At 50.6% G+C, this 24,327-nt stretch overlaps 1 protein-coding gene across 1 annotated transcript; it reads left to right on the top strand.

The window, feature by feature from the left end:
- The first annotated feature begins 169 nt into the window (after nt 1–169).
- On the top strand, nt 170–23,965 carry carmil2 (capping protein regulator and myosin 1 linker 2). Its single transcript, XM_067235561.1, is given in 40 exon segments — nt 170–253; nt 482–576; nt 1,047–1,097; nt 1,898–1,957; nt 3,312–3,433; nt 3,574–3,671; nt 3,800–3,870; nt 4,391–4,540; nt 6,494–6,582; nt 7,290–7,384; nt 7,782–7,868; nt 7,962–8,071; nt 8,326–8,403; nt 8,667–8,743; nt 8,939–9,043; nt 9,186–9,255; nt 9,427–9,508; nt 9,926–10,022; nt 10,131–10,185; nt 10,776–10,948; nt 11,039–11,107; nt 11,357–11,450; nt 11,632–11,724; nt 11,829–11,957; nt 12,111–12,224; nt 12,425–12,600; nt 12,918–13,005; nt 13,123–13,212; nt 13,329–13,395; nt 15,695–16,059; nt 16,061–16,114; nt 18,884–18,984; nt 19,858–20,614; nt 20,939–21,043; nt 21,423–21,459; nt 21,942–22,013; nt 22,091–22,453; nt 22,827–22,931; nt 23,278–23,382; nt 23,521–23,965. Coding segments are annotated over 40 exon segments (5,115 nt in total). The 5' UTR covers nt 170–216; the 3' UTR covers nt 23,850–23,965.
- Nucleotides 23,966–24,327: the final 362 nt, after the last annotated feature.

Here is a 24,327-nt window from a genome sequence, read left to right on the forward strand (position 1 = left end):
GTGTAGGTGAGACGGATGTTGCCAAGGTGACGTGGAGGGTTGTGACTTCCTGTCTGATCTCGCTCCTGTCTGTAGTTTCATTCTGACTTGTACACCAAAGCAGGATGTGTGTGTGTGTGTGCGCCTCTTATTTCCTTGCCTACCTACCTCCTCACCACACCTCAGGAGCCGGTGTTGTGCTCATAGCAGCTCACTTGCTCCTGGCTTCTCTGCATCATGGCCTCCTATCCAGGGATCTCCCTCAACCTGCAAGGTACAGTGTGGTGCCCGTCTCTCGCGACCGAACATGAACTTCTCGTGAAACCTCTCCTCAGCTGAGTGTGAGATGTGTGGAGGCACGCGAATCCAAGCTGTTGACGCAGCCACGGCTTGGTCATGAAGCAGGCGGGTTATTTCATGCAGTCCCTTCTCTCTCCTGTGGTTCTGGCTGATCGTGTTCTGTTGGTGTCCCTTCTCCTCTGCGTGTGGTTCTGGGCAGCAGAGCAGGTCTGTGAGCTGCTGAAGCACCAGAAGGTTTGTCTGATGAGGCAGGTGAAACAGCACCAGGCTAGGAGCAGGGCAGAGCCAAGGATACTGGTGAGTTTGAATCGTTCATCTGTGGTATGGACCCTGACTGTAAACCATGCACGGATCTGGAAATGGTTCTACGTAGAAGGAAATGTATTTGAATGAGGAGTCAGGTGGCTGAGCGGTAAGGGAATCGGGCTTGTAATCAGAAGGTTGCTGGTTCGATCCCCGGCTCTGCCAAATGACGTTGTGTCCTTGGGCAAGGCACTTCACCCTACTTGCCTTGGGGAGAATGTCCCTGTACTTACTGTAAGTCGGATAAGAGCATCTGCTAAAATGACTAAATGTAAAATAAATGAGACTGTGGTTCGGTTGTGAAATGTTTACCTGGGATGACGGTAATTACCGTGTTCCCCCCCTAGATGGCGCCAGTTCTAAAAACACGTTGGGCATCACTGTCTTGCTGGGATGGTTCTGATGTTGACTGACAAGGAGTTGACTGTTATTGTTGTTTGTTCGTTGTGTGTTCTGAACTGCAGGTTATGAGTCTGTGGAGAGCCTACCTGGTCAACACTAAACAACCTGTCACGGTAAAGGACTGACCCACACACACACACAGCTTCAGAGTGTGTGTGTGTGTGCGTGCATTCCGGTCGGCCATCATTACATCACAAAGCTAGGAGCAGAGAACCAGTGAAGGAAACAGGAAATGCTGTATAAAAGGCACCTATCAGCACCGGTCAAGTTTAGGTCCACATATCTCTCTATCTTCCTCTGCAAAGGCAAAAGCTCAGGGTCAGGGAAAGTAACTGATTAACTTCCAAAAAAAACTGAGATTGGGAGGGCAGGAAAGGAAAGGAAAGTAGGGTTTTGGGGTTGGAAACAGACAGAGTAATAGAAAAGGAAAGGAGAGAGATGAAAGAGAGATGGGTTTCTGCTGCTGTTGTGAACTTCACCTCAGAGGACAAATGAAGTGCAGGTAGGTGTTAGCAAACGGTCTGTAATCTCAATACGCATCCAGGTAGGAGACATTAGGCTATTGTCATCTCAACTCATCTCACCAAGCTTGAAGTTTCAATGAAGGCTCGTCTGGAAGTTTTCGTCTGAAGAAACGGAACATACACACACACAGACACACACACACACACACACAGCAGTCTTCTTGGGAACTCTATCTTGCTGTGGTCAGGTTGAATCAGTTGCCACTTGTCACGCTACCTCTTTCTGTCCCTCTCGCTCTCTCACCCTCCTTTCTCGACTTCAGCTCCCCCCACCACCACCACACACACACACACATTCATTAACCGATGTGAGTCAGTTGCTGTTCTCAGTCAGCATGCTAGCACTATGTAGTTAGTCTGACCAGTGTGTGTGTGTGGTCTACCTGCAGGTAGAGGGTTCTTTCAACTACCTTGAGATCTGCTCCATCGCTATCCACAGCCTCAATCAGGTAACAGTCAGTCTTCTTATCCATCTTTTGTACATCATATTGTTTTTCCTGTTTTGCATAATCATGTGTAAATGTCTCGTCTTAATCTTATTTTGTTGTATTCATGCGGCAGGATGTGTGGTTTGGGTTCAGGACCTTTTCTGTGAAGCTTGTTCTGTCATACAAGTGGAAAACTTTTTCATTTGAAGCTGTATATGTCAGGCCATCTAGACTTAACTGTTGTCCTGCTGTGTGCTGTATCAGACCACACCATCTGATGTCATGCAATAGCTTAAAGATGCTGTAAAGCAGAACTGAAAATGAGTTATAAGTTCATCACACCACAGGGGGAGGGGGGGGAGGGGGGGGGGTGTGGTGTGTGGTGTGTCGCCTGAAGGAGCTGAAGCTCCACCCCCTCGAATTTATTGAATTTAGCAACAACAGCAACAACTAGCTAAATCAATTGCAGATATCAGAACATAACCTAGTCTGCACTCAGAGACCTGCAGTCTCTGACTGTTTTATGTGTTAATTACTTTGTCATTGCATGGTACCAGCTGAGTAACAGAATGCAGGTTCTATAGACCGTCTGTGATCTGACGTAGTTAGATGGCTGTGACGTAGATAGGTTGGGTTTTGCCCCACCCAAACAACACCTGAGCTGAAAACGGGTGAGAAACTGTTCACTGGTCTAATTCAGTAAAATTTCATTTTTTTTAGAGCTTTGCACATGCTTTCAGCAACTAATTTCACACGTATATAATGTACTGAGAAACAAATAATGGAATTTGCTTTACACGACTTTAACACCGTCAACCAGCAAATCTGTTGTAATATCCATGTCTGGACTGAACAGTCGTACTTTCTTATGGCTTGAATGTAATGAGGTGTTGTGTAGCTGTGTGAATTGTTTGTAGCTGTATGACATGGGTGTAGCTGTGTTGTTCTTCCAGTTAGCAGGGATAGGGTAACTTGTGTTGTTGGAAACAGTCGTGGTTATTCAGCAGTTCACTGTGATATTTTCTGAGAGAGATTAGTGGGTGATTGTTAGTTTCCATCCAGTCATCTCCACCCTGCCCACCCACAGACAGGAGCCAGACAGTCAGCTTACAGTGGCTCCTTAATGGCTAACATGACATCCATACCCAACATCAGACCAAACAGCTTGCCTCTGTCTGGGCACTGGATGGTTCCACCTAGCTCAATACAGATATTGTAATAGGACACCTATTGGTCGAGTGTCCGTCAGGGGGGGCAGACTGAGCATGTGCGGACCCTATCAGAGCCTCTGTGTGCTCTCCCATGGCAACACAAAGGTTTCCAGGAAGTCTGAGGTGTGTGAGGAGATCCAGAGTGTGTGTGTTTGCCCTTCCAGGTGGTGATCGAGACAGACACAGAGGTGTTCTTACTCAGCCTGACGTTTGTGGAGGACCTAGAAGCCATGATCAGTCACGTGACTGCGTCTCTGAAGAAGATCTTCCCTGATTCCTCCCCAGGGTCAGCCTCATTCACATGTTCTAAACCAGCTCTTCTCAACCGAGTTCTAACCCTGGAGACATTGCATTAGAATGATCATAACGACCGATTGTTCTGTGTATAACAGGTGTGCGTTTGTCTGTCTCCTTGCTGATCTTTAGGAAGATCCTAAAAAATATCCCTCCAGATCTGCAGGAACGCCTAAGGAACCTGACCTCTCATGTGGAGGAACAGCTGGAGGGAACGCCGGGACCCTGTGGTCAGTACTGCTTAAAACCGTAGAACCACAGATTCTTAGAACTGTAGAACCACAGAATCCTAGAACGATGATGTAATGACCTCAAGCCTGGATAGAGCAGTCACTGTGTGTGTGTGTTTCTGGTACAGGAGGGTTCTCTGACACCTACGCTGCTCTCTGTGACTTCAACGACTTCCGCTGCAGGGAGGAAGTCCAGTGGGTCGGTGCACGCACGCCGATGGCATCACATCCTATCATGATAATAAAACGTTATTTTCTATAGCGCCTTTAAAGATGCTGTAAAGCAAAAATGAAAATGAGTTTTAAGTTCATCACACCACAGAAGAATGTGTTGTTAACTACCCATCCAAATTCAAATGGGAAAAAAACACAGACAAGAATGTTTAATTAGGCTTTGACCCGCCTGTACAAAACCTGAGCTGAAAACGGGTGAGAAACTGTTCAACGGTCTAAATCCACATTTCAGTGCACGCTTTGCACATGCTTTCAGCAACTAATTTCACACATACATAATGTACTGAGAAGCAAATCATGGAATTTGCTTTACAGCATCTTTAAAAGTTGCATCTCAAAGCGCTATATGACATAATAAATAAAATGACAATGAATATACCTGTAAAGGAAGGCAAAACAAGCAACAAGACATCACATCCTGTCTCTTCCTCCATCTATGAAACACGTAGGTGGTTTGTTTGTTTGTTTTTGTCGCTCATCTCCAGGATGTCAACAACATCTACCACGTCCGCAGCTGTCGGGAGTTCAGTCTGCTGGACTTCAGTCACCTGGACAGCCAGGACCTGGCCCTGGTTGTGGCTGCTCTCTCCTTCAACCAGTGGTTCACTAGGTTCTCCAGCAGACACTTCAAACTGGTACGGGCTTCTCCTCCGCTCCGGAGGCTTGGATGGGCTCTGTCAGGACCATCTCTTAGGGAACGGCTGGATTAGATCAAGACCTTTCTGACTGGCTATGAAGTGACTGTTTCTTTAGCTCGGTCGGTCCTTGTGACATGTCTCCTGATTGGGTGTGCTTCGGCGAGAGCACAACCTTTGTTCTCTCACATATATATTTATTTATTTATTATTTATTTTCGCCCCCCTAAGGATCAGTCAATATTTGGACTACATACACAACGGCGGTGTCAAAAGGTTCGTCTTGATAGCAATTGCGTTGGTTGTATTTTTGTTTACGTTCCGTTGCATGGTTTAAGTAGAAATTGCGTTTTTGTGGTGAAAAGTGAAGCTAACGGTGGCTAATTTGCTAGCCACAGTCACTGACGTTACTAACGTCACTACGTCACTAACGTCACGAAAACGCGTGACTACCTGTAGCAGAACATTCGTTTCACATCTGTTAACTTGGGGGATAGCTAGGCTAACTATAGCTTTACTGCAAGGCAGCTGCAGGAACGCCACAAGCAAAGAGGCCAGGGTGATAACTATTTTACTTTGTGATGTGAAACACAATTATGAAATGTAATGTACAATATTAGCTGATATTATTAAGGAAGTAGGCCCACATCTACTTTTGGAAACGGTAGTCTACTATTTCACTGAAGCATTAGCATCATGACATTAGCCTCTGTTGCCCGGGCAACACATACTACAGTGGTCTATGATGCATCTGTTTTCAATCTTTAAAATAAACATTCCTCACAAATACATTTTCGTTGTAGGATTTATTATGACATTACATTACAAGTAAACGATTTGTGGGTGAAATTATCATTACCTGTGGTTTCAAACCAGTGTTGCTCACTGCAATGCTGTAGCCTACGCGAGACACTACAAAAACATCTACACAGCTGTAGGAAGTCAAACGGCGACAGAACATGTTCGGCACTCCCCTTACTTAATCAAAAGTCTATCTAACTACTAACCTGAACTTCATTGCCACAGCCTAAACGTTGCCAATCTGTTCATGAAAATAATTAATTTCAGCCTAAACCGTACAACGGAACGTTAAATCCAATTCAACCAACGCAATCGCTACCAAGACGAACACAGCAGTAGTCTACTAGTACTGTACCGTAGTAGTACAATTTACCGGGGCAGCTTCTCCACACAGGGCTATATCGCATGTTGCGTTGTTACTGACAATGATCGCTACCAGTGAGCTTTTTATGAATGAGCGATTTTCCACTAAATAAATGTCAAGCTTATTTACGTTTTGGGGGGCATATTTTCAGTTAGCAGATGGGACTGTCTGAATCGCGATTCCATCTTCTACTGCCGGGTAACGTCGTAGAATAATCTTCAAAGGGGGTTCTTTATTAATGAATGAATGCAATGAGTAGGCTACATGCCTGAAAATATCACGAGAAGGGAAAAACTTAAAATGACGTTTAAGTCATAGAGATTAGGTCCATTTTTACACCGGTCTGCCAAATGTATTCGTTTTGATTCAACGATGAGGCTGCCTCTTGCAGGGGAAATGAGAAGACATCTATTTCATTCTACACTTCACTCGTATTTTCAGTTGTAAATGAGCAGCAAAAAAAAAAAGCCTTTAAATCTATTTAATCTTTATAAATAATAAGTATGCATTTTCATATAAAATATACATAAATCAGTTGTAAAAATGTCATTCAAAAACGGACCCCTGTGCAACCGACGCAAGCAAGCACACCCTACAATTTCCCCAGAAATTGTACCCTCTCTAGTTGACCTTGTTTTCTGTCGTGTTGACCATGGAGGAAACCTTCAGCTTATACAGGTGATGTGCTTTCCCCCTGTACCTCCTCCTGCTCCTCTGCCTGCTCCTCCTCATCCCCCTCCTGCTCCTCTGCCTGCTCCTCCTCCCCCTCCTCCTGCTCCTCCCTCCAGACTCCAGACGTGCAGCAGCAGGTGCTCTTCATGATCCACAGGTCTCCCAGCCTGGAGGAGCTGTCTCTGGAGGCCAGTGGGCTCAAGCAGTGAGTGATTTTCTCTCTCCTCCTCCTCCTCCTCTTCTTTTCTCTCCTCCTCCTCCCCTTCTTTCCTCTCCTCCTCCTCCCCTTCTTTCCTCTCCTCCTCTTCCTCTTCTTTCCTCTCCTCCTCCTCCTCCTCCCCTTCTTTCCTCTCCTCCTCTTCTTTCCTCTCCTCCTCCTCTTCTTTCCTCTCCTCCTCCTCCTCCTCTTCTTTCCTCTCCTCCTCCTGCCCTTCTTTCCTCTCCTCCTCCTCCTCTTCTTTCCTCCTCCTCCTCCTCCTCCTCCTCTTTTTTCCTCTCCTCCTCCTCCTCCTCTTCTTTCCTCTCCTCCTCCTCCTCCCCCCTTCTTTCCTCTCCTCCCCCTCCTCTTCTTTCCTCTCCTCCTCCCCTTCTTTCCTCTCCTCCTCCTTTTCTTTCCTCTCCTTCTTCTCCTCCTCTTCTTTCCTCTCCTCCTCCCCTTCTTTCCTCTCCTCCTCCTCTTCTTTCCTCTCCTCCTCCCCTTCTTTCCTTTCCTCCTCCTCCTTTTCTTTCCTTTCCTCTCCTCCTCCTCCCCTTCTTTCCTCTCCTCCTCCTCCCCTTCTTTCCTCTCCTCCTCCTGCTCCTCATGTTTGCCCCCCCCCTTTGCACCATTTCATTCCCTGTTTATTCTTTTATTATCTGACCATCTGTTCTCCCAGTACCTGACCTCCATCCTGGGTCTGACTCGTTCTCTAGGGATTTTGCAGTCAAGATGGCAGCTGCCTTGAGAGACAACACCTCCTCTAATCTCCACACCATAAACCTGTCAGCCAATCATATTGAAGATAAAGGTAGGCACTGTGTAAGTTGAGCCAATCGGTTGTTCTGGTGCTGATGCCGACAGGAGGGAATATTGTTGCTTCCTCAGTCAGGTACACCTAACCAGGCTATCCACCTTCCTAAGATGAAGGAATTGGTTCAGGATTCATAATTGGCATCTTACAAATGTAACACGTCAGTAGGGCTTGATATAATTTTCAGGAGTGAATATCAGATTATTTACAGTTATTGTTCAAAATAAAAAATTCAAAGAACTTTTCTGAGGAATTTTAGCGAACCTCCAAAGAGTCCTAAGTCCTTTTGAACCCTAAAAGGAGTTCTGCTGTGTTGTTGGCTGGTTCTCCTGGGCGTTCTCCAGGGTTCTGAGGATGTGCTGTCTGTTTTCTGTCTCCTGTCTCCTGTCTCCAGGTGTGATGGCTCTGAGTCTGCAGCTGGACAGCCTGTCCAGAGGTCTTACTCACTTGTCTCTTTCTAGGACCAGTGTGTCTCCCAAAGGTACTGCACAACTGATTCATTCATTCGTCAATTTGTTTATTTGTTCATTCATTCATTCAGTCTTTCATTTATTTGTTCGTTGACCTCTTCCAGGTGTAGGTGTTCTGTCCCAGGTCTTCTCCTCCAACCAGGTGTTCGCCAGCTGTCTCACCCACCTGGACTTGTCAGACAACCCAGGGATTCTGGCCACTGATGATGCTATGGTGTGTGTGTGTGTCAGTCTATACCCCTGTGTGTGTGTGTGTGTGTATACCCCTGACCTGCCGTGTGTGTGTGTCAGTCTATACTCCTGATATGCCGTGTGTGTGTGTGTCGGTCTATACTCCTGACCTGCCGTGTGTGTGTGTGTGTATACTCCTGACCTGCCTTGTGTGTGTGTGTGTGTGTCGGTCTATACTCCTGACATGCTGAGTGTGTGTGTGTATACTGCTGACCTGCCGTGTGTGTCTTCTGTCAGAGTCTGTTCCTGTTCCTGTCTCGGACCAACTGTGTGTCCTACCTGGACCTGAGTGGAACTGACTGTCCCTTGGACACTGTGAGTCACCTGGGACCTCGTCCTCATCTCACCTGGGACCTTATCCTCGTCCTCTTTCCTTTGCTTGTTCCACACCCCTCTCCTCTCACCCTCTCCACTCATCCTGTCCCCTCATCCTCTCCTCTGTTCCTCTAATCCTGTCCTCTCATTCTCTCATCTCATCCTATCTTCCTTTCATCCTCTCCTCTCTTCCTTTCATCCTCTCCTCCTCCTCTCCCTGTCCTCCTCCTCCTCTCTTCTCATCATTATTGTCTGCCCCCCAGCTGTTTGTGTCTCTATCTGCTGGCTGCTGCTCCAGACTGGCTCACATCAACCTGGCCAGGAACCCCTTCACTTACCGGTGGGAAACCCTGTTCACATCAGGCCACATCCTCACACCCCTCTACCCTCATTCACACCCTCATCTATCACACAAGTGTTTGTGCATGTGTGTGTGACTGTGTGTCTGTGTATGTGTGTGACCGTGTGACTGTGTGTGTGTGACTGTATGTGTGTGACTGTGTGTGTGTGTGTGTGAATGCTTCTTTGTCTACAGGAAGGTACGTGAAGTGACCAGGAGTGTGAGAGAGTTCTTCAGTCAGTGTGTGAAACTGCAGTACTGTGGTCTGTCCCAAACCAGGCTCCCTGCTCAGGCTCTCAGGTGAGTCCACCTCTACAGGGAAGATATACCAAGTGCACCCGACTCGAATCATGTGATATACAGTAGCATGATGTCATATATAGTCGGTGTGTTGTGATAGGGTGTACTGTTGTGAGCTGTTTGTGGTTGTTGTTGCTGTCAGGTTGTTGCTGCAGGGTCTGGCTACAAACCCTGACCTAAGTGGGCTGAAGCTGGACATTAGCAGCTGTGAGGTACACACACACACACACACACATATAAACACACACATACACACACACATCAATTTACCTTTTAGAGACAGATCCTGTATTTTGAGTACTGTGGCGTGTGTGTATATGTGTGTGTGTATATGTGCATGTGTGTGTATTTGTGTGTCTGTCTGTTTGTGTGTGTGTGTGCAGCTGAGGTCCTGTGGGGCCCAGGTGATCCAGGAGCACATCTTTGAACCCAAGGCCATCAGCAATCTGGACCTTTCAGACAACGGTACAGAGAAACCTCTCCTACTCCTCCCTCCTGGATCCCTCCATCACACAGACAAGGACACAAGTCATTCAAATAATCCTCTGATACATCCAAACCTTCCTCTCCCTCCCTCTCTCTCTCTCTCCCTCTCTCTCTCTCTCTCTCTCTCTCTCTCTCTCTCTCTCTCTCTCTCTCTCTCTCTCTCTCTCCTCTCCCCCTCTCTCTCTCTCTCTCTCTCTCTCTCTCTCTTCCTCTCCCTCCCTCTCTCTCTCTCTCTCTCTCTCTCTCTCTCTCTCTCTCTCTCTCTCTCTCTCTCTCTCTCTCTCCCTCTCTCTCTCTCCCTCTCCCTCTCTCTCTCTCTCTCTCTCTCTCTCTCTCTCTCTCTCTCTCTCTCTCTCTCTCTCTCTCTCTCTCTCTCTCTCTCTCTTTCTGTGTCAGGTCTGGAGAGTGACATGGTGACCCTGGTGTTGTCTCTGGGTCGTAGTCCCTCCATCAGGCACCTAGCTCTGGGACGTAACTTCACCATGAAGTCCAGGTCGGACACAGACACACACACTCACACACACCTACACACTCACACACACACCACACACACATGCTATGTCATGTCTCACGCTCCCCGTGCGTTGTATCTGTCCTCCAGAGCTCTGACAGACGTCCTGCAGCGCATCGTTCAGCTCATCCAGGAGGAAGACTGTGTGAGTGGAGACCACACCTACTACTGAAAGAGAGTGCACTGTCATTAGTGGTGTGAGTGCGCGCGTGCGTGCGTGTGTGTGTGTGTGTGTGTGTGTGTGTGAAAAGGCAAAGAATTGTCGTGAGTGTGTGCGTGTGTGTGTGAGCTGGTGTGTGTGTGTGAGCTGGAGTGTGTGTATGTGTGTGTGAGCTGGTGTGTGTGTATGTGTGTGTGAGCTGGTGTGTGTGTGAGTATGTGTTGTGTGTGTGTGTGAAGGCCCAGAGCCCTGCCCTCTGGCTGATCTCTCCACAGCTCTGATAAGAGCAGGATGCCTGCCGGGGCGTGGCTCTCTTTAGATGGAGGCTTGAGAGGAGGACGAGTCCACAGGGACATCCACAAGGGCTTAATTACCCAGAATCCTCTCCTGGTAGACACGCCCCGCCTCTGTAATTACACACAGAGCAGCTGAGACTATTAAAACAGTCTGAACACAGCTGTGTGTGTGTGTGTGTCTATAGGCGCGCGTGTGTGTGTTTGTATGTGCATTTGTTTGTTTGTTTGTGACTGTGTGTTTGTGACTGTGTGTGTGTGACTGAATGTGTGTGTGTGCAGCCCCTGGAATCTCTGTCGGTGTGTGACTCCAAACTGAAGACGGCCACCACCATCCTGATCAACGCCCTGGCGAGCAATGTGTGCCTGCGCCGCATAGATCTTAGTGGCAACGCCATCGGAGACACCGGCGCCAAGATGGTGGCCAAGGCCCTGCTCATCAACACCACTCTGAGGTCCAGACACAACCTAACACAGACACAGCTGTAAACAAACAAACCCTGTTCCTCTGCCCTGCTCATCAGTGTGTGTGTGTGTGTCCTCAGGTCTCTGGTGTGGGATAGAAATAACATTACAGCCAGGGGCTTCCAGGATGTAGCCAATGCCATGGAGAGGTTAGACACACACACACACACACACACACATACAGAGACACATACATACACACATGCGTGCACTCACGCACACACACACACACAGACAGTGATACCCGAAACAATAAGAAAAGATACACTAAGAAAGATGTGGGTTTGATGTCATAATGTCAACAACATTTTTATAATACGTGTATGTGATAAAGAATATCTATCTCTGTGTGTGTGTGTGTATTTTCATGCGTGTGTGTATATTCATGTCGTGTGTAGGAACTTCACCCTGCAGCACATGTCCCTGCCGCTGTCAGACGTGACTCAGAGCTGCCGCAGCGCCCCTGTCAGGACGGAGCAGGCCTTGCAGCAGGTAGGACACACGCCCGCCCGCCCGGTCGCCCGGCCGGCCGGCCGGCCAGCCACACGCCTGACTGAAAAACACTATCTCCCAGGAGCCTCACTACTATGTCAAATCTGCCTTGTATGAGGAGCTGTTCTGCTATATCTGTCTCTGTGTGTAAATGTGTGGGTGTGTGTGTGTGTATGTACAGATCCAGGCGTGTCTGTTGAGGAACAACCAGAACAGGTCTGAATGTCCAGACCAGATTCTCCACCAGGGCCTGAAGACCGTCCAGTCTGAACAGGTCAGCCTCCATGGACAATCACAAAGTGCATCAAATCCTTCATGACTTCTTTAGAAGGTGATTTTGAGGACAGGTGTGTGTTTCTGTCTGTGTCCTTCCCTTAGATGGTCTACGGTCTCTGTCAACGCCTCCAGGACAGCCTGCGACCTCTGACCCCTTGCAGCATACAGGAAGTGGAGGAAGACATCCTGTCTGCAGAGGAGGTGCTCTGCGACGCCCGCAGCTCCATCAGGGTAGGACAGACACCCTGTGGTCACGTGACAGATAGAACTGGCATCAGATGCTCTGAATCTGGTCATAAGCTTTGTTTTTATAAGTCAAAAGTTGATCAAAACCGATTACCGTGTGTGTTTCCGTGATGGTGAGAGACTGAGTGTTGTGTGCAGTTGCTGCCCTGTCTGTGGGAGCTGGGCAGGGCGCCCTCTGGTGGTGAGGCCCAGCAGCACATCCTCAGCTACGCCACCACTGCTCTGAGTCATGAGGCCTGCAAGGACATCCAGGTAAACAGTGCTAAACACACAGCTTGGACCTGTGTGTGTTGATCCCAATGTGAGTGTGTGTTATGATTCTGGTTTTGTTCAATTGCTGTCATTGTGTTTGTGTGTGTGGCCATTTCTATGTTTGTTGTGGCTCTGTTTTGGTGACATTGCTTGTGTATGTGCGTAATTGTGTGTGTGTGTGTGTGTGTGTGTGTGTGTAGGAGCTGTCCGAGGCCCTGCTCTCTGCAGCCCAGGCGGAGTGTCCTGGCGTGGCCCTGAGGTCGGAGGTCGTAGAAGCTCTGGAGGCGTGTGTGAGGAGGAAGAGCAGGCAGACTGAGATGTTCATCCAGGAAGCGCTGCTGCAGCACGCGACACGCACCATCAGCAGCAAGCTGAGGTGCACCGCTCAGTCCTGCTCACACATAGGAGATCTGGCCCATTTCTAGACTAAACATGTTACACTTAAAATAAGACAATTACCTAGAGTAATATATTTCAGTGAGAGCAGCTGAATAAATCATTGCACTGATATAAAAAAATTAAGAAGAATAGAAGAAGCTAATCTTCATGGGCCCAGATTCTCCATTAGTGCTCTGACAAGACAAAACAGACCCACGGATCATAACTAAACGACTGAACTATGACAAGTGTTTGTCTGCTTTCTCTTGCTCTCCCTTTCTCTCTCTTTCTCTCTCTTCTCTGTCTCTCCATCAGCGAGGTGAAACAAGCAGTCAGTCTCTCTCTGGTGGAGACTATCATAGAACACATTCTGAAGAACCTAGCTCTGTCCCAGAACTCAATGGTGAGAGTGTGTGTCTGTGTGGTGTGTGTGTGTGTGTGTGTGTGTGTGTGCATGGTTGAGTGGTGTGTGTGTGTGTAGTAGTTGTAAGTTAAAGTTATCCACCTTCTCTGATCTCAGGACCAGCATATGCGTGAGCATACAGGCTCCGCCCCTAGAACCAACAATGTTCCCCAGCTGAGATTGGTGGAACAGTTCCCTACTGATGAGGTCAGAGGCATTAGAATACTCACAGACCAATCACCTTTACAGGACTGCAGGTCACATTAGAACTAACTCTCTTTTCTCCACCTCCTCCTCCACCTCCTCCACCTCCTCCTCCTCAGTATGTTCCAGTGACGTGGAGGAACAGCTTCCTCTCCAGGAGCATCCGGCCCGCCCCCTCCGTGAAGAGTAACAACCTGCTCCTCCTACTCCTCCTGTTCCTCCTCTTCCTCCTCCCACTCCTTCTTTTACTCCTCCTCCTCATGAAACACACACACACACTCTCACACACACAGATCACCCAGAGCACGCTATGATATTGTGCTGTCCCCCAGGAGTCCCACTGGGAGAGAGAAGAGGCTTAAGTACAGCATTACATACATTTAGAACCAGGACGATGTGTGTCAATGTTCCACTGTTCTGCTGATCTATATATGCGGGCGTGTGTGTGTGTTCGTGCGTGTGTGTTCGTGCGTGTGTTCGTGTTCGTGTGTTCGTGTGTGTGTGTTCGTGCATGTGTGTTCGTGTGTGTTCGTGCACGTGTGTGTGTGTGTGCGCGTGTGTTTACATGAATATGTGTCAGAGGCTGACTCGGTATGGTTAACCCCTTGTCTGCTAAAGACAGCAGCTCCAGTGGGACTCTGTCATTGTGAACAGGGAGGAGAGGAGGTCACACTGGGGTACTGCTCTACTGACCACAGCTGCTGGTCTGCTGGCAGGAGACAGGGTGTGTGTGTGTGTGTGTGTGTGTGTGCTGACAGGAGGCAGTGCTGTGTGTGTGTGTGTGTGTGTGTGTGTGCGCGTGTGTGTGCATGCCCGTGTGCCCTGCTGATAGAAAACAGTGCTGTGCGTGTGTGTGTGTCCTGCTGACTGGAGACAGTGCTGTGTGTGTGTGTGTCCTGCTGACTGGAGACAGTGCTGTGGCTAACTGGAGCATGGCCCGCTTACTTTCAGACCACTGAACCTCACCAAGGGAGGGGGGAGGGGGGAATGAGGAGGGAGAGGTGGGGGGGTGGGGGTGAGGAGGAGAGAGGGATGAGGAGAGGGGGATGAGGGGGAAGAGGTGGAGGGGGGATGAGGAGAGAGGGATGAGGGGGAAGAGGTGAAGAGGGGGATGAGGAGGGAGAGGTAGAGGATGGAGTTGAGGGGGGCCAGTGGTGGGAGGGGATGAGTTTTGGGGTCACAGACGTACAGCCATTACACAGCTGCTCCCTACCCCCCTCCCTCATCACCCTCTCCCTACCCCCCTCCCTCATCCCCCTCTCCCTACCCCCTCCCTCATCCCCCTCTCCCTACCCCCTCCCTCATCCCCCTCTCCCTACCCCCTCCCTCAGCCCCTTAAACTCCCTAACCCCTCTCCCTCCCTCTATCTCTCCCTCCTCTCTCTCTCTATCTCTCACTTCTCTCTATCTCTCCCTGGATAGTTTAGGTTCTAGGTAGAGATTATTCAGTATGCAGCTGAGTCTGTAATTACAGCATCCATCCATCTGTCCATCTACTCTGATCATTCCATCCATCTCCCCTCTCATCTGAATTATTGTCTGCCTGTAGCCTGTCTCTCTGTCTCTCTCTCTTTCTCAGTTCAGTTCAGAATGCTTTATTGGCATGACAGTTCGGGTTGAGCAGCATTGCCAAAGCAGTCCACATTGAAGGGACATTTTAACATGAATATCCTAACATATAACAAGGAGTCTAACAATAATAATATGACAAAATAGCAGTAGCACAGTGAGTTGGAGACTGTAGAAAAGTAACAGATAAATGCATGTTAAGATACCAAAAGGTTTTAAGAATCATACAAGGTTGATTCACTTTCCCTCAGGTTGTGACATTGAGATACATATCTAGCGGCAAGACTTGCTGTAGGCCCTTCGCCCAGAGATATCCGTAATTTCTCTCTCTCTCTCTCTCTCTCTCTCTCTCTCTCTCTCTCTCTCTCTCTCTCTCTCTCTCTCTCTCTCTCTCTCCTCTCTCCCTCTCCCTCTCCCTCTCCCTTTCCCTCTCTCTCTCCCCCTCTCTCCCCCTCTCTCCCTCTCTCTCTCTCTCTCTCCCCCTCTCTCCCTCTCTCTCTCTCTCTCTGTCTCTGTCTCTGTCTCTATCTCTATCTCTATCTCTATCTCTGCTGATTTATTTGTCCTCTGGTCTTCTCCTCCTTCTCTCTTTCTGTCTTCATCAGTTCTCTCCTCCTGCTCAGTTTCTAGCTCCTCCCCCTCTTTTCTCTCTCTCCTCTCTATCTCCCTTCCTTTCTCCCTCTCCTGTTCTCTCTCTCTCTCTTTCAGTTCCTCTCTCTCCCCCTCCTCCGTTGTTATAACAGTATTCTCCTGTATTTCACATACTGTACATTCTACCATACATCTTTCAACTGTGTGGGTTGTACCAACACCCCCCCCCCACCTCTCTCTCTCTCTCTCTCCCTGCCCCGCTTCTCTCTCTACCTGCCCCCTTCCTCTCTGTCCCTGCCCCCCCATCCCCCTCTCTCCGTCTGCAGGTCTGTTGGATGTGGACTGGGAGCAGCCGGCGAGAGAGAAAGAGAGAGAGTGGAGCATGCACCATCAGCATGGAGGAGCCTGGGGATGGGGGGGAGGAGGGGATCTCTCAGGGGCTGAGGGAGGGAGTGGGCGGGCCCGGTCGTCGTCGGCGACGCTGCTGTCAGTCAGCGCGTCAGGCCAGCGTCGGGCTGTTGGCCCCGCCCATCCAGGCAGGGAGGCGGGTGCTGCAGCCCAGGCTCCTGCTCGCTCCGCGGCTCCTAGCAACACCAAGCCCCGGCAACCATCGTCTGCCGCCCCGGCAACCCCTATGGACCTGCCCACGGCCGGCCAGACGCTCAGGCACTACACCCGGTCCAGACCGAGACCCCCCCCAGCGCTCACACACACAGCCCCCCAGCAAGCCTGCCTCGCAGCCCCAGGTAAGACAGCAGTACGGAGGGACGGGGGGAGAAAGGAAGACACGGAGAGAGAGAGAGAGAGAGAGAGCGCGAGAGAGAGAGAGAGAGAGAGAGAGAGAGAGAGAGAGAGAGAGCGATGGGCGAGGAGGGGGGTGCAGAGGGAAGCTAATTATTGGAAGAGATATGTGTTCCGTGTGAGCGAGGGATGGGGGAGAGGGATGGAGAAAAATGAAGGAGGGGGAACGGCTGATCAGAGCAGAGGAAACCGCGGAGAGGGAGAAGCGGAGAGGCGGAGAGATGGAGAGATGGAGATATGGGGGAGGGAGCTGTTCTCTGATGACGGTATATTGCTCAGGTTATTGCAGTAGCGGAGAGAACGGTGTCTGTAGCAAACAGCTCTCTCCTCTCTTCCTTCTTCCCTCCCTCCATCCTGCTTTCTCCCTCCCCCCTTTCCCTCTCTCGTCCCCCTCCACCCCCCCCTCTCCCTTTTTCTGGCACCCTCGTTCTGTCGCTCCCTGTTCATCTCTGTTTTTATCATGTCAGAATGACTGTTGTTGTGATGGAGGCTGTTCTTTCAGCTGTGTGTGTGTTATTCTCCTGTCGCAGTATAGCAGCTCATCTGTTCTGCTGGTTGTGTGTGTGTGTGTGTGTGTGTGTGTGTGCAGCTGTCCTCAGGGCAGGGTCGAGCCTCTATCCTCGAGTCAATTTTTCTGAGATGGTTTCTCTTGTGTTGATGTGTATTCTTTGGGTGTGCTAGATAATGTGTGTGTGTGTGCGTGCATGCGTGTGTGTGTGTGCATGCATGCGTGTGTGTCGGTCCAGCTTCGGTCTATCTCTCTGTCATCTCCGTGGTGAAATAGCTCTACTCTGCCCACCAAGATTCAGATGGTTCAACCCCTTAATAATTCATCTTTCACATAAAGAAGGGTCTCTCCCTCTCTCTCTGTATCTTGCTCTCTCTCTGTCTCTGTCTCTCTCTCTCTCTGTATCTCTATCTCTGTCTCTCTCTGTGTGTCTCTCTCTCTGTGTATCTCTCTCTCTCTCTCTGTGTATCTCTCTCCCTCTCCCTCTCTCTCTCTCTCTCTTCCTCTCATCAAAACTCTTGGGGATAGGAGGATCCCTCTTTAACATGGATTGTCTGAATGGAAGCTGTGTGTGTGACATCTATATCAGCTCTGCAGTGAGTGTGTGTAAGATGAATGTGTGCTGTGTAGCGCAGGGATGCTTGGGGCTGTGCCTCCTGGTTCTGGGCATGTTCCTGTGTGTTCTGTGATGGGATATCTCTCTTGGTTGCAGCAGCACGGAGAGCACTGCTCAAACAGAGAACTCACAGCTCTGAAACACTTGCCAGGTACATGGACATGTTTGCGCTTGTGTGTAGGTGGTCATTTGGAACGTGCCGGAATGCGAGAGTGCGTGTGCGCGCGCGCGCGTGTGTGTGTGGTGAAGGGGGGGTCAGTGTGCCGTCCGACAGTTCTGTGACGTTTGGGGTGGTAGGGACTTGGTAACCATGGATCCGCAAGGACAGTCACACCTGACGGGCTCCAGGAACAGACAGTCTGCCTGTCCCCTCCCCCAGAACCCACAGAGGACACGTGACGTCAGCGGCTCGCACACAGTCACACACACCAGTGTCTGCACTGTCTGCTTGTACACCTCGGAGTCTCTCTTTATGATTCTACGCTCAGCTGCTTATTTTGCTAGCATTAGCACACACACACTTAGTTAACTAATGTCAAATATGTTGTGCCCTTCATGTTGACCATGTGCCATATTGTGAGTAAGGATGTGTGTGTGTGTGTGTGTGTTCGTCATGTGTGTAAGATGAAGTCTTGGCTGGCAGACCAAGGGAACAGGTGGTGGCTGGTGGTGCTGCTGCCACCGTGGCAACAGAAGGACCGTTGCACACGGCAACCCTCTAGCTGATGGTGATTCAGTTGTCTGTTTTTTGGTGGTAGTTTCCAAATTATACCTGTTATTTGTGTAGTGTGACAGAGGGTGTTCTGACCAAGCTTAGCATCAGTACCAGAACCAACCCTAACCCCAGCACCAACCATAGCCCTAGTTCTACCCCCAGCACCAGCCATAGCCCCAGCCCCATCTCCAACCCATGGCCTAACCCCAGCCCTAACCTCAGCCTTTCAGTGTCTCACGTCCAACGGCAAAAGGAGACAAGCCCAACAGACCACACTATTCAGGAAGAGAGCATCTCATAGAGGAGTAAGTGTGTTTTTATGGTGCTTCCTGAAGATGGAATGGAGTGATATGTGTTGGAGCTCTGTGATTGGGTGAAAGGTGCTAAATGATTTATAATCAATTTCCCATGCAGCATGGTGGGTCATTTGCATATGGTTGCTACGGTAGCTGTATCTCTGCAGCGGCTCTCCTACACACTGGAAATACACCGCCTGGAGCCCCGCGTGTGTGTTGGTGTGTGTGTGTGTGCTAGTGTGTGTCTGTTGGTGTGTGTTAGAGATAAAAAATGAAAGATGCCAAGAAGACAGTCCTTGACTGTAGTCTCAGTTCAAAGCTGTAAGAAATGGATTGAAGGTCACAGGTCACAAATCTGTCAGGTTGGAAGAGAGGGAGAGAGGGAGAGAGGGAGAGAGGGAGAGTGAGAGAGAGAGAGAGAGAGAGAGAGAGAGAGAGAGAGAGAGAGAGAGAGAGAGAGAGAGAGAGAGAGAGGGGGCAGTCCTGGTGAAGGGTGTACCTGTGAGGTATAATCACTGTGGGTGAGCTGTTACAGGGCCTCCTGACTCATGTCCATCCTGTGTGTGTGTGTGTGTGCAGGAGGGGGCAGACACCGAGAATGAGGCCAGTGAGACGATGGGCAGGGTGGATGAGGGAGTAGAAGAGTTCTTCACCAAGAAGATCCTTCCCGATGACCCCCTGTGAGTAAACACACACACACTCACGCACACACACACACACACTCCCTGTGAGTAAACACACGTGAACACCTTGCATAGACACAGAGAGCCCAAGGGATGGAGCCATGGAAATCTCTCCTCACCCACGCACCTGCAACCCTCACATCCCACTCACCCCTTACACCCCCTGTGCGTCAACGCAATCTCACACGGCCTACCCACACCCCTACTCACACGCATGCTCACACACTCCCATTGAACTCACACAGCCCTTTACAGATCCTCACCATCCTTCCTCCCTCTCTCCAGCCCCGTTTACACAGCCTGCTCAGGGCAGGAATATGGTGCCTTTATGCCGCTGCGTATTTCTGTACAAAAGGTATGAACGCGGAATAGGGGGTCATTGTTGTAGCGACATTAAGCCGGCAGTGGAGGTGGTCACAGAGCCGAATCAGGTCTGTGTAAAAAGGAGAGGCGTCAGGGTGGGACTACACACACTAGCTACGACGCTAACGTCACGCCTCTGATTCTGGAACGCCGGCATGCTACCTAAAATCACACACAGGACAGCGTTCTGACGCCGTTGTTTGGTTTGGTGTGAACAAACCTTCATTATGATGGGTCTTCTTTCAGGGAAATATTGCGATATTATATATCTGTATAAAAGGGGCTTCAGAGTTATCACTTGCCTAACATGGTTGAAGGGTGTCAGTATGCAGGAACACCTCCACAACACCAACCATGCTAGGTCAGAGATGGAGGAACACATTCAGACATGGCCGCAAACACACTCTGCTCACTTCCTCTCAGCTTCAGATACACTTCCTGCCAGTGACAGATAAGAGTATCTGATTGGTCGGACACTGAGCAGTGTTTCTGCTGTTTCTGCTGCAGAAAGGCCAAGGGGGAGGAGCTCCCTGACCAAGCTCCGCCCACAGAGCCAAGCTCCGCCTCCCCAGCCCTGCCCATCACTTCTACAGACCCTCCCACCTCTACCACATGTGAAGCCCCTCCCACCTCTACACCGGCCCTCCCTTCCACGCCCGCCCCGCCCTCCTCCACCCCCACCCCCCCTCCTGCCTTCCCCGGCTCCACCCCTCTCAGCACCGCCCCCTCCAAAAACATCAAGAAGAAGTTCGGCGACTTCTTTGCCTTTAAGAAGGTTCGGGCGGGGAGGGGGGCAAAGGGCGATGGAGGGTCGGAGGTCAAGGCCAAGAAGACCTCCATCGCCGACCTGATACGGCCCCTAAGAGAGGCGGCCCGGGCCGAGAAAGAGAGGGAGAAGGAGAAAGAGAGGGAGAGAGGGAAGGCGGAGGAGGCCGGTGTTAACCATTCTGATGCCACCGTCACAGAAGGAGGAGCTTCCGAGGACAAGATGGCCCCCGCCGCCCCTTCCCCTGATGGCCCCGCCCCCTCTGCCCCCCCCGCCACCCCGCCGACCCCCATCTCTCCCGCTCCCGCCCTCACCGAGCTGGGCTCCGCCCCCGCGGGCCCCGCCCCCGATGTGGCCACGCCTTCAGGTTGGGAGAAGAGCCGCACGCCAGATGAGGGTCGGAGGGTAAAGGTCGCACGGAGGTCGCTGAGGGAGGGGAAGTCCCAGTCCCTCATCCTGCTGACCGGCCTGGAGGACCCAGCCAGCATCCACGGGAGGGTAAGACACACACACACACACACATACTCTCAAGCTCACACACTCACTCACTCACACACACTCTCAAGCTCACTCACACACACACACTCTCTCAAGCTCACCCACACACTCACTGACACACGCACACACACACACTCTCAAGCTCACACACTCACTTACTCACACACACTCTCAAGCTCACTCACACACACACACTCTCAAACTCACACACACACTCACTGACACACACACACACACACTCACACAAACAAACCCACTCATGCTCACACACACTCAATCACCCATGGTGAACACTAAAGTGTGGGTGCTGTTGCTGTGTTTCAGAAGCACGCCTCAGAGACCTCCTCTAGTTTTGAACAGAGGCTCCATGTCATGCTGCACCGCATGGGCGTGGCCAAGACCCCCCCTGCAGACCCCAAGACCTGCCAGGTAGGGTTGGGAGTGAGTGAGTGTGTTTGAGTGTGTGTGTGTGTGTGTGTGGTGTCCTGCTCTCTCTCATGTTCTGAGCTCTGAGAGTTGGAAGGTTTCATGCAGGATTAGCTCCCACCTTCTCTCTGCAGTTTAAATTAATATTACTGTTCACTATCTATGGTGCCTGAGAATAGAATAGAGGGGAATTAACTTGTCAAGACCATAGAAGCCTTACTTATCAGTCCAGGTAGGAGCGTGTGTGAGTGTACGTGCGCATGTGAGAGAGAGAGAGAGAGAGAGAGAGAGAGAGCAAGAGAGCAAGAGAGAGAGAGAGAGAGAGAGCAAGAGAGCAAGAGAGAGAGAGAGGAATGTTAACATCTATCTGGTCTGCTTCTAGAACAAAGAGGAGGAGCTTAGGAAGGCCAACTCCGAGGGTAAGACTGGTGTGTGTGTTAGTGTGTGTGTGTGTTACTGTGTGTGTGTCTTAGTTTGTGTTACTGTGTGTGTGTTACTTTGTGTGTGTGTGTGTGTGTGTTACTGTGTGTGTGTCTTAGTTTGTGTTACTGTGTGTGTGCTACTTTGTGTGTGTGTGTGTTACTTTGTGTGTGTTACTTTGTGTGTGTGTGTGTTACTGTGTTTGTGTGTATTAGTTTGTGTGTTTGTTCCATTTGGCCTACTCAGCACTGTGGTCTTGACCCTGATGAGGGCAGAACAAAGAGCATCATGGGACTCCTCTCAAGCAGAGGTCACACTCCAGGTCATTTCATGATGTGTGTGTGTGTGACTGTCTCAGCAGATGTCTGTAGTGAATGGGTTCAATCATACACATCAGCCTGCATCACTCACGTCAATGTGCCTAGTATGTGTGTGTGTGTATATGTGTGTGTGTGAGTCCTAACCTGCCCCTGTCCCCCAGGTGCTATCCTGGACAGAAAACCCGAGCCTCCTCCCACTTTTATGAAGCCTCGGACCATGTCCACATCATCAGGTACCTCCACATCTCTGACTGGCTGGATGACTGCTTCTCTGCCTGCTTGACTGACTGGATCCTCCCTCTCTCACCAGACTCCCGCAGGCCCGTCGCCACCCTGGACCCCCTCCGACCCGACAGACCGCCCCTCTCTGGCCGCCCGGCCGGCCCCCTCCCGCCCAAACCCACCATCGCAGCCAAGCCCCCGCTCCCCACCCCTGCCCCGCGCCCCTCCACAAGCCCCCTCCCAGCCTCCGCCGTCCCCCCCCGCACCCCCCCGGCCGAGCCCAGCCCGGTCCTGGACAGCGGGCCGGCCCCCGCGCCCCACCAGGCCACGCCCACGGACCACTCCCCCTGCCCCTCCCCCAGGAGGGAGCCCCCCCCGGCGCCCTCACCTCGCCGCTTCAGCAGCCTGGAGAGCAGGGAGCGCTCCGAGAGAGCACAATCAGTCACTGAGGGTACACACACACACACACACACATACATACACACACATACACAGGCGCGTAGGTTTCATTATACATGACACATTTTGAAAACTGCTAATCTGACCGTCCCCCCCACACTTTTTATTGAAAAAAGGATATTGGTTCTGTAACAGTTAGGAAACACATCTACATGTCCCATCCACATTTGATAACAAACCTATGCCCCAGCTTACAGACATGCACACATACAAATGATTGTACAGTTCTCTAATGACAGTACACACTGAGGTAGAAGGGTCTAGACTCTCCTCCACTTTGTTGTTTGTTGTGTTTTTCTCTCACACCGCTAAGACTGTCTATGTGTGTCCGTGTGTGTGTGTGTGTCTGTCTCTGATCCTCCCAGAGAGCCTTCCTAAGCCCCGCCCCCGCATGAAGCCCCTCCCCCAGCGGCGAGCTGTGTCCGTGCACGAGGACGCCCTCCGTGACCACGCCCCCCTGCTCGCTGAAGGTGAGGTCTGCGGCTCGGCCAATCAGGGGCAGCCCGGTTTCCCTGGCCTCGTCCTCTCTCCCCCCTCTCCTCTACCTCGTGCTCCTCTGGTCTGATGTTGTCCACCCTCTTATCTCCTACTCTTCTGCTCCACCTCTGAGGCAGTATCAGTGACATGTGCTTTGTTTACAACCATCGAATCACCTTGGCGATTGGGAGCCTAGCTGTATCTCGGGGGAAGTGAAGTCTGGTGTAGAGTCTTGACGTCATCCGTAATGGAACATTACTCTCTGTCTCCCTCTCTCCCCTTTCTCATTCCCTCCCTCTCTTTCTCTCTCTCCCTCGCTCGCTCTCTCTCTCTCCTCAGAACTGAAGGCGGTCCTGCCTCGCCTACAGAGGTCCCCTGTGCGTAAGCATGTCACCCTGGGGGAGTTGCCCCCCTGCAGTGAAGATGCCCCTGAGGGGGAGGGGGGTGAGTAGGAGGGGAGGGAACGAGGGGGTTCAGGGAGGGGGGTTAAGGGAAAGAGCAGGGAGTAACATGAAAGAGTTTATAACATACGCTTGCCTTTCATTTCTAACACACTTTCTGCTTCACTCATTGAAACCGCAGGAGAGAGGAAGGATGCGAAGGAAGAAAAGGTGGAGGAGAAGAAGGCAGAGAAGAGAACTGGAGGAGGAATGACAACAGACTGTAAGCCAGTTCCAGAAGTTGACCCGGGCCCTGGCCTGGATCCAGGGCTCAAAACTGGCCCGTCTCCAGCCCCGGCCCCAGGCACAGGCCCAGGTCTAGGCACAGGCCAAGGCCCAACAGGGGTCCAGGAGGACCCTGGAAAGAGCACAGAGGAAAAAGGGGTGACGGTCTCACAACAGCACACGGTGAAGTCAGAACCATCAGACCAAAGAACTGAGCCCCACCTTTCTGACACACACATGGACTGACCTGCCCAGAGTCTATTTTCTACCATGTCTACCTTTGCCTTGCACGCCACATGATGTACAAAAACAAAAGCAAACAATTATGAACAAAATGTTTTAAAAAAAGAGTGTAAATCCATACCTATACTTGTTAATAATGATTAAAATGTTGATTGAGGAGAGTCGACAACTCGTGTTTCTGTTTGACGTCATAGATAATAAAACGGAATGTGGTGATGGGTCTGACACACACACACACACAGGACTTTTACACAGGACCGGACGTGTCCTGTCTCCATGGTAACGACTCCTTCCAAGCCCCCAGGATGCTGAGCTGGCAGGAGGAGGACAGGATGGTCACATGAGGACCATCTGTGTGTCAGAGGGGAAAGCCAGGTGTGTGTGTGTGTGTCAGAATGAGTGAGTGACCATGAGAGGTTTTCTGTGAGAATGAGAGGACAGAAGGACAGACGGCTTGACAGAAAGATCCATCACCACAACT

The sequence above is a fragment of the Osmerus mordax genome, chromosome 4 (assembly GCF_038355195.1).
Source record: "Osmerus mordax isolate fOsmMor3 chromosome 4, fOsmMor3.pri, whole genome shotgun sequence".
NCBI classification, from domain to species: domain Eukaryota; kingdom Metazoa; phylum Chordata; class Actinopteri; order Osmeriformes; family Osmeridae; genus Osmerus; species Osmerus mordax.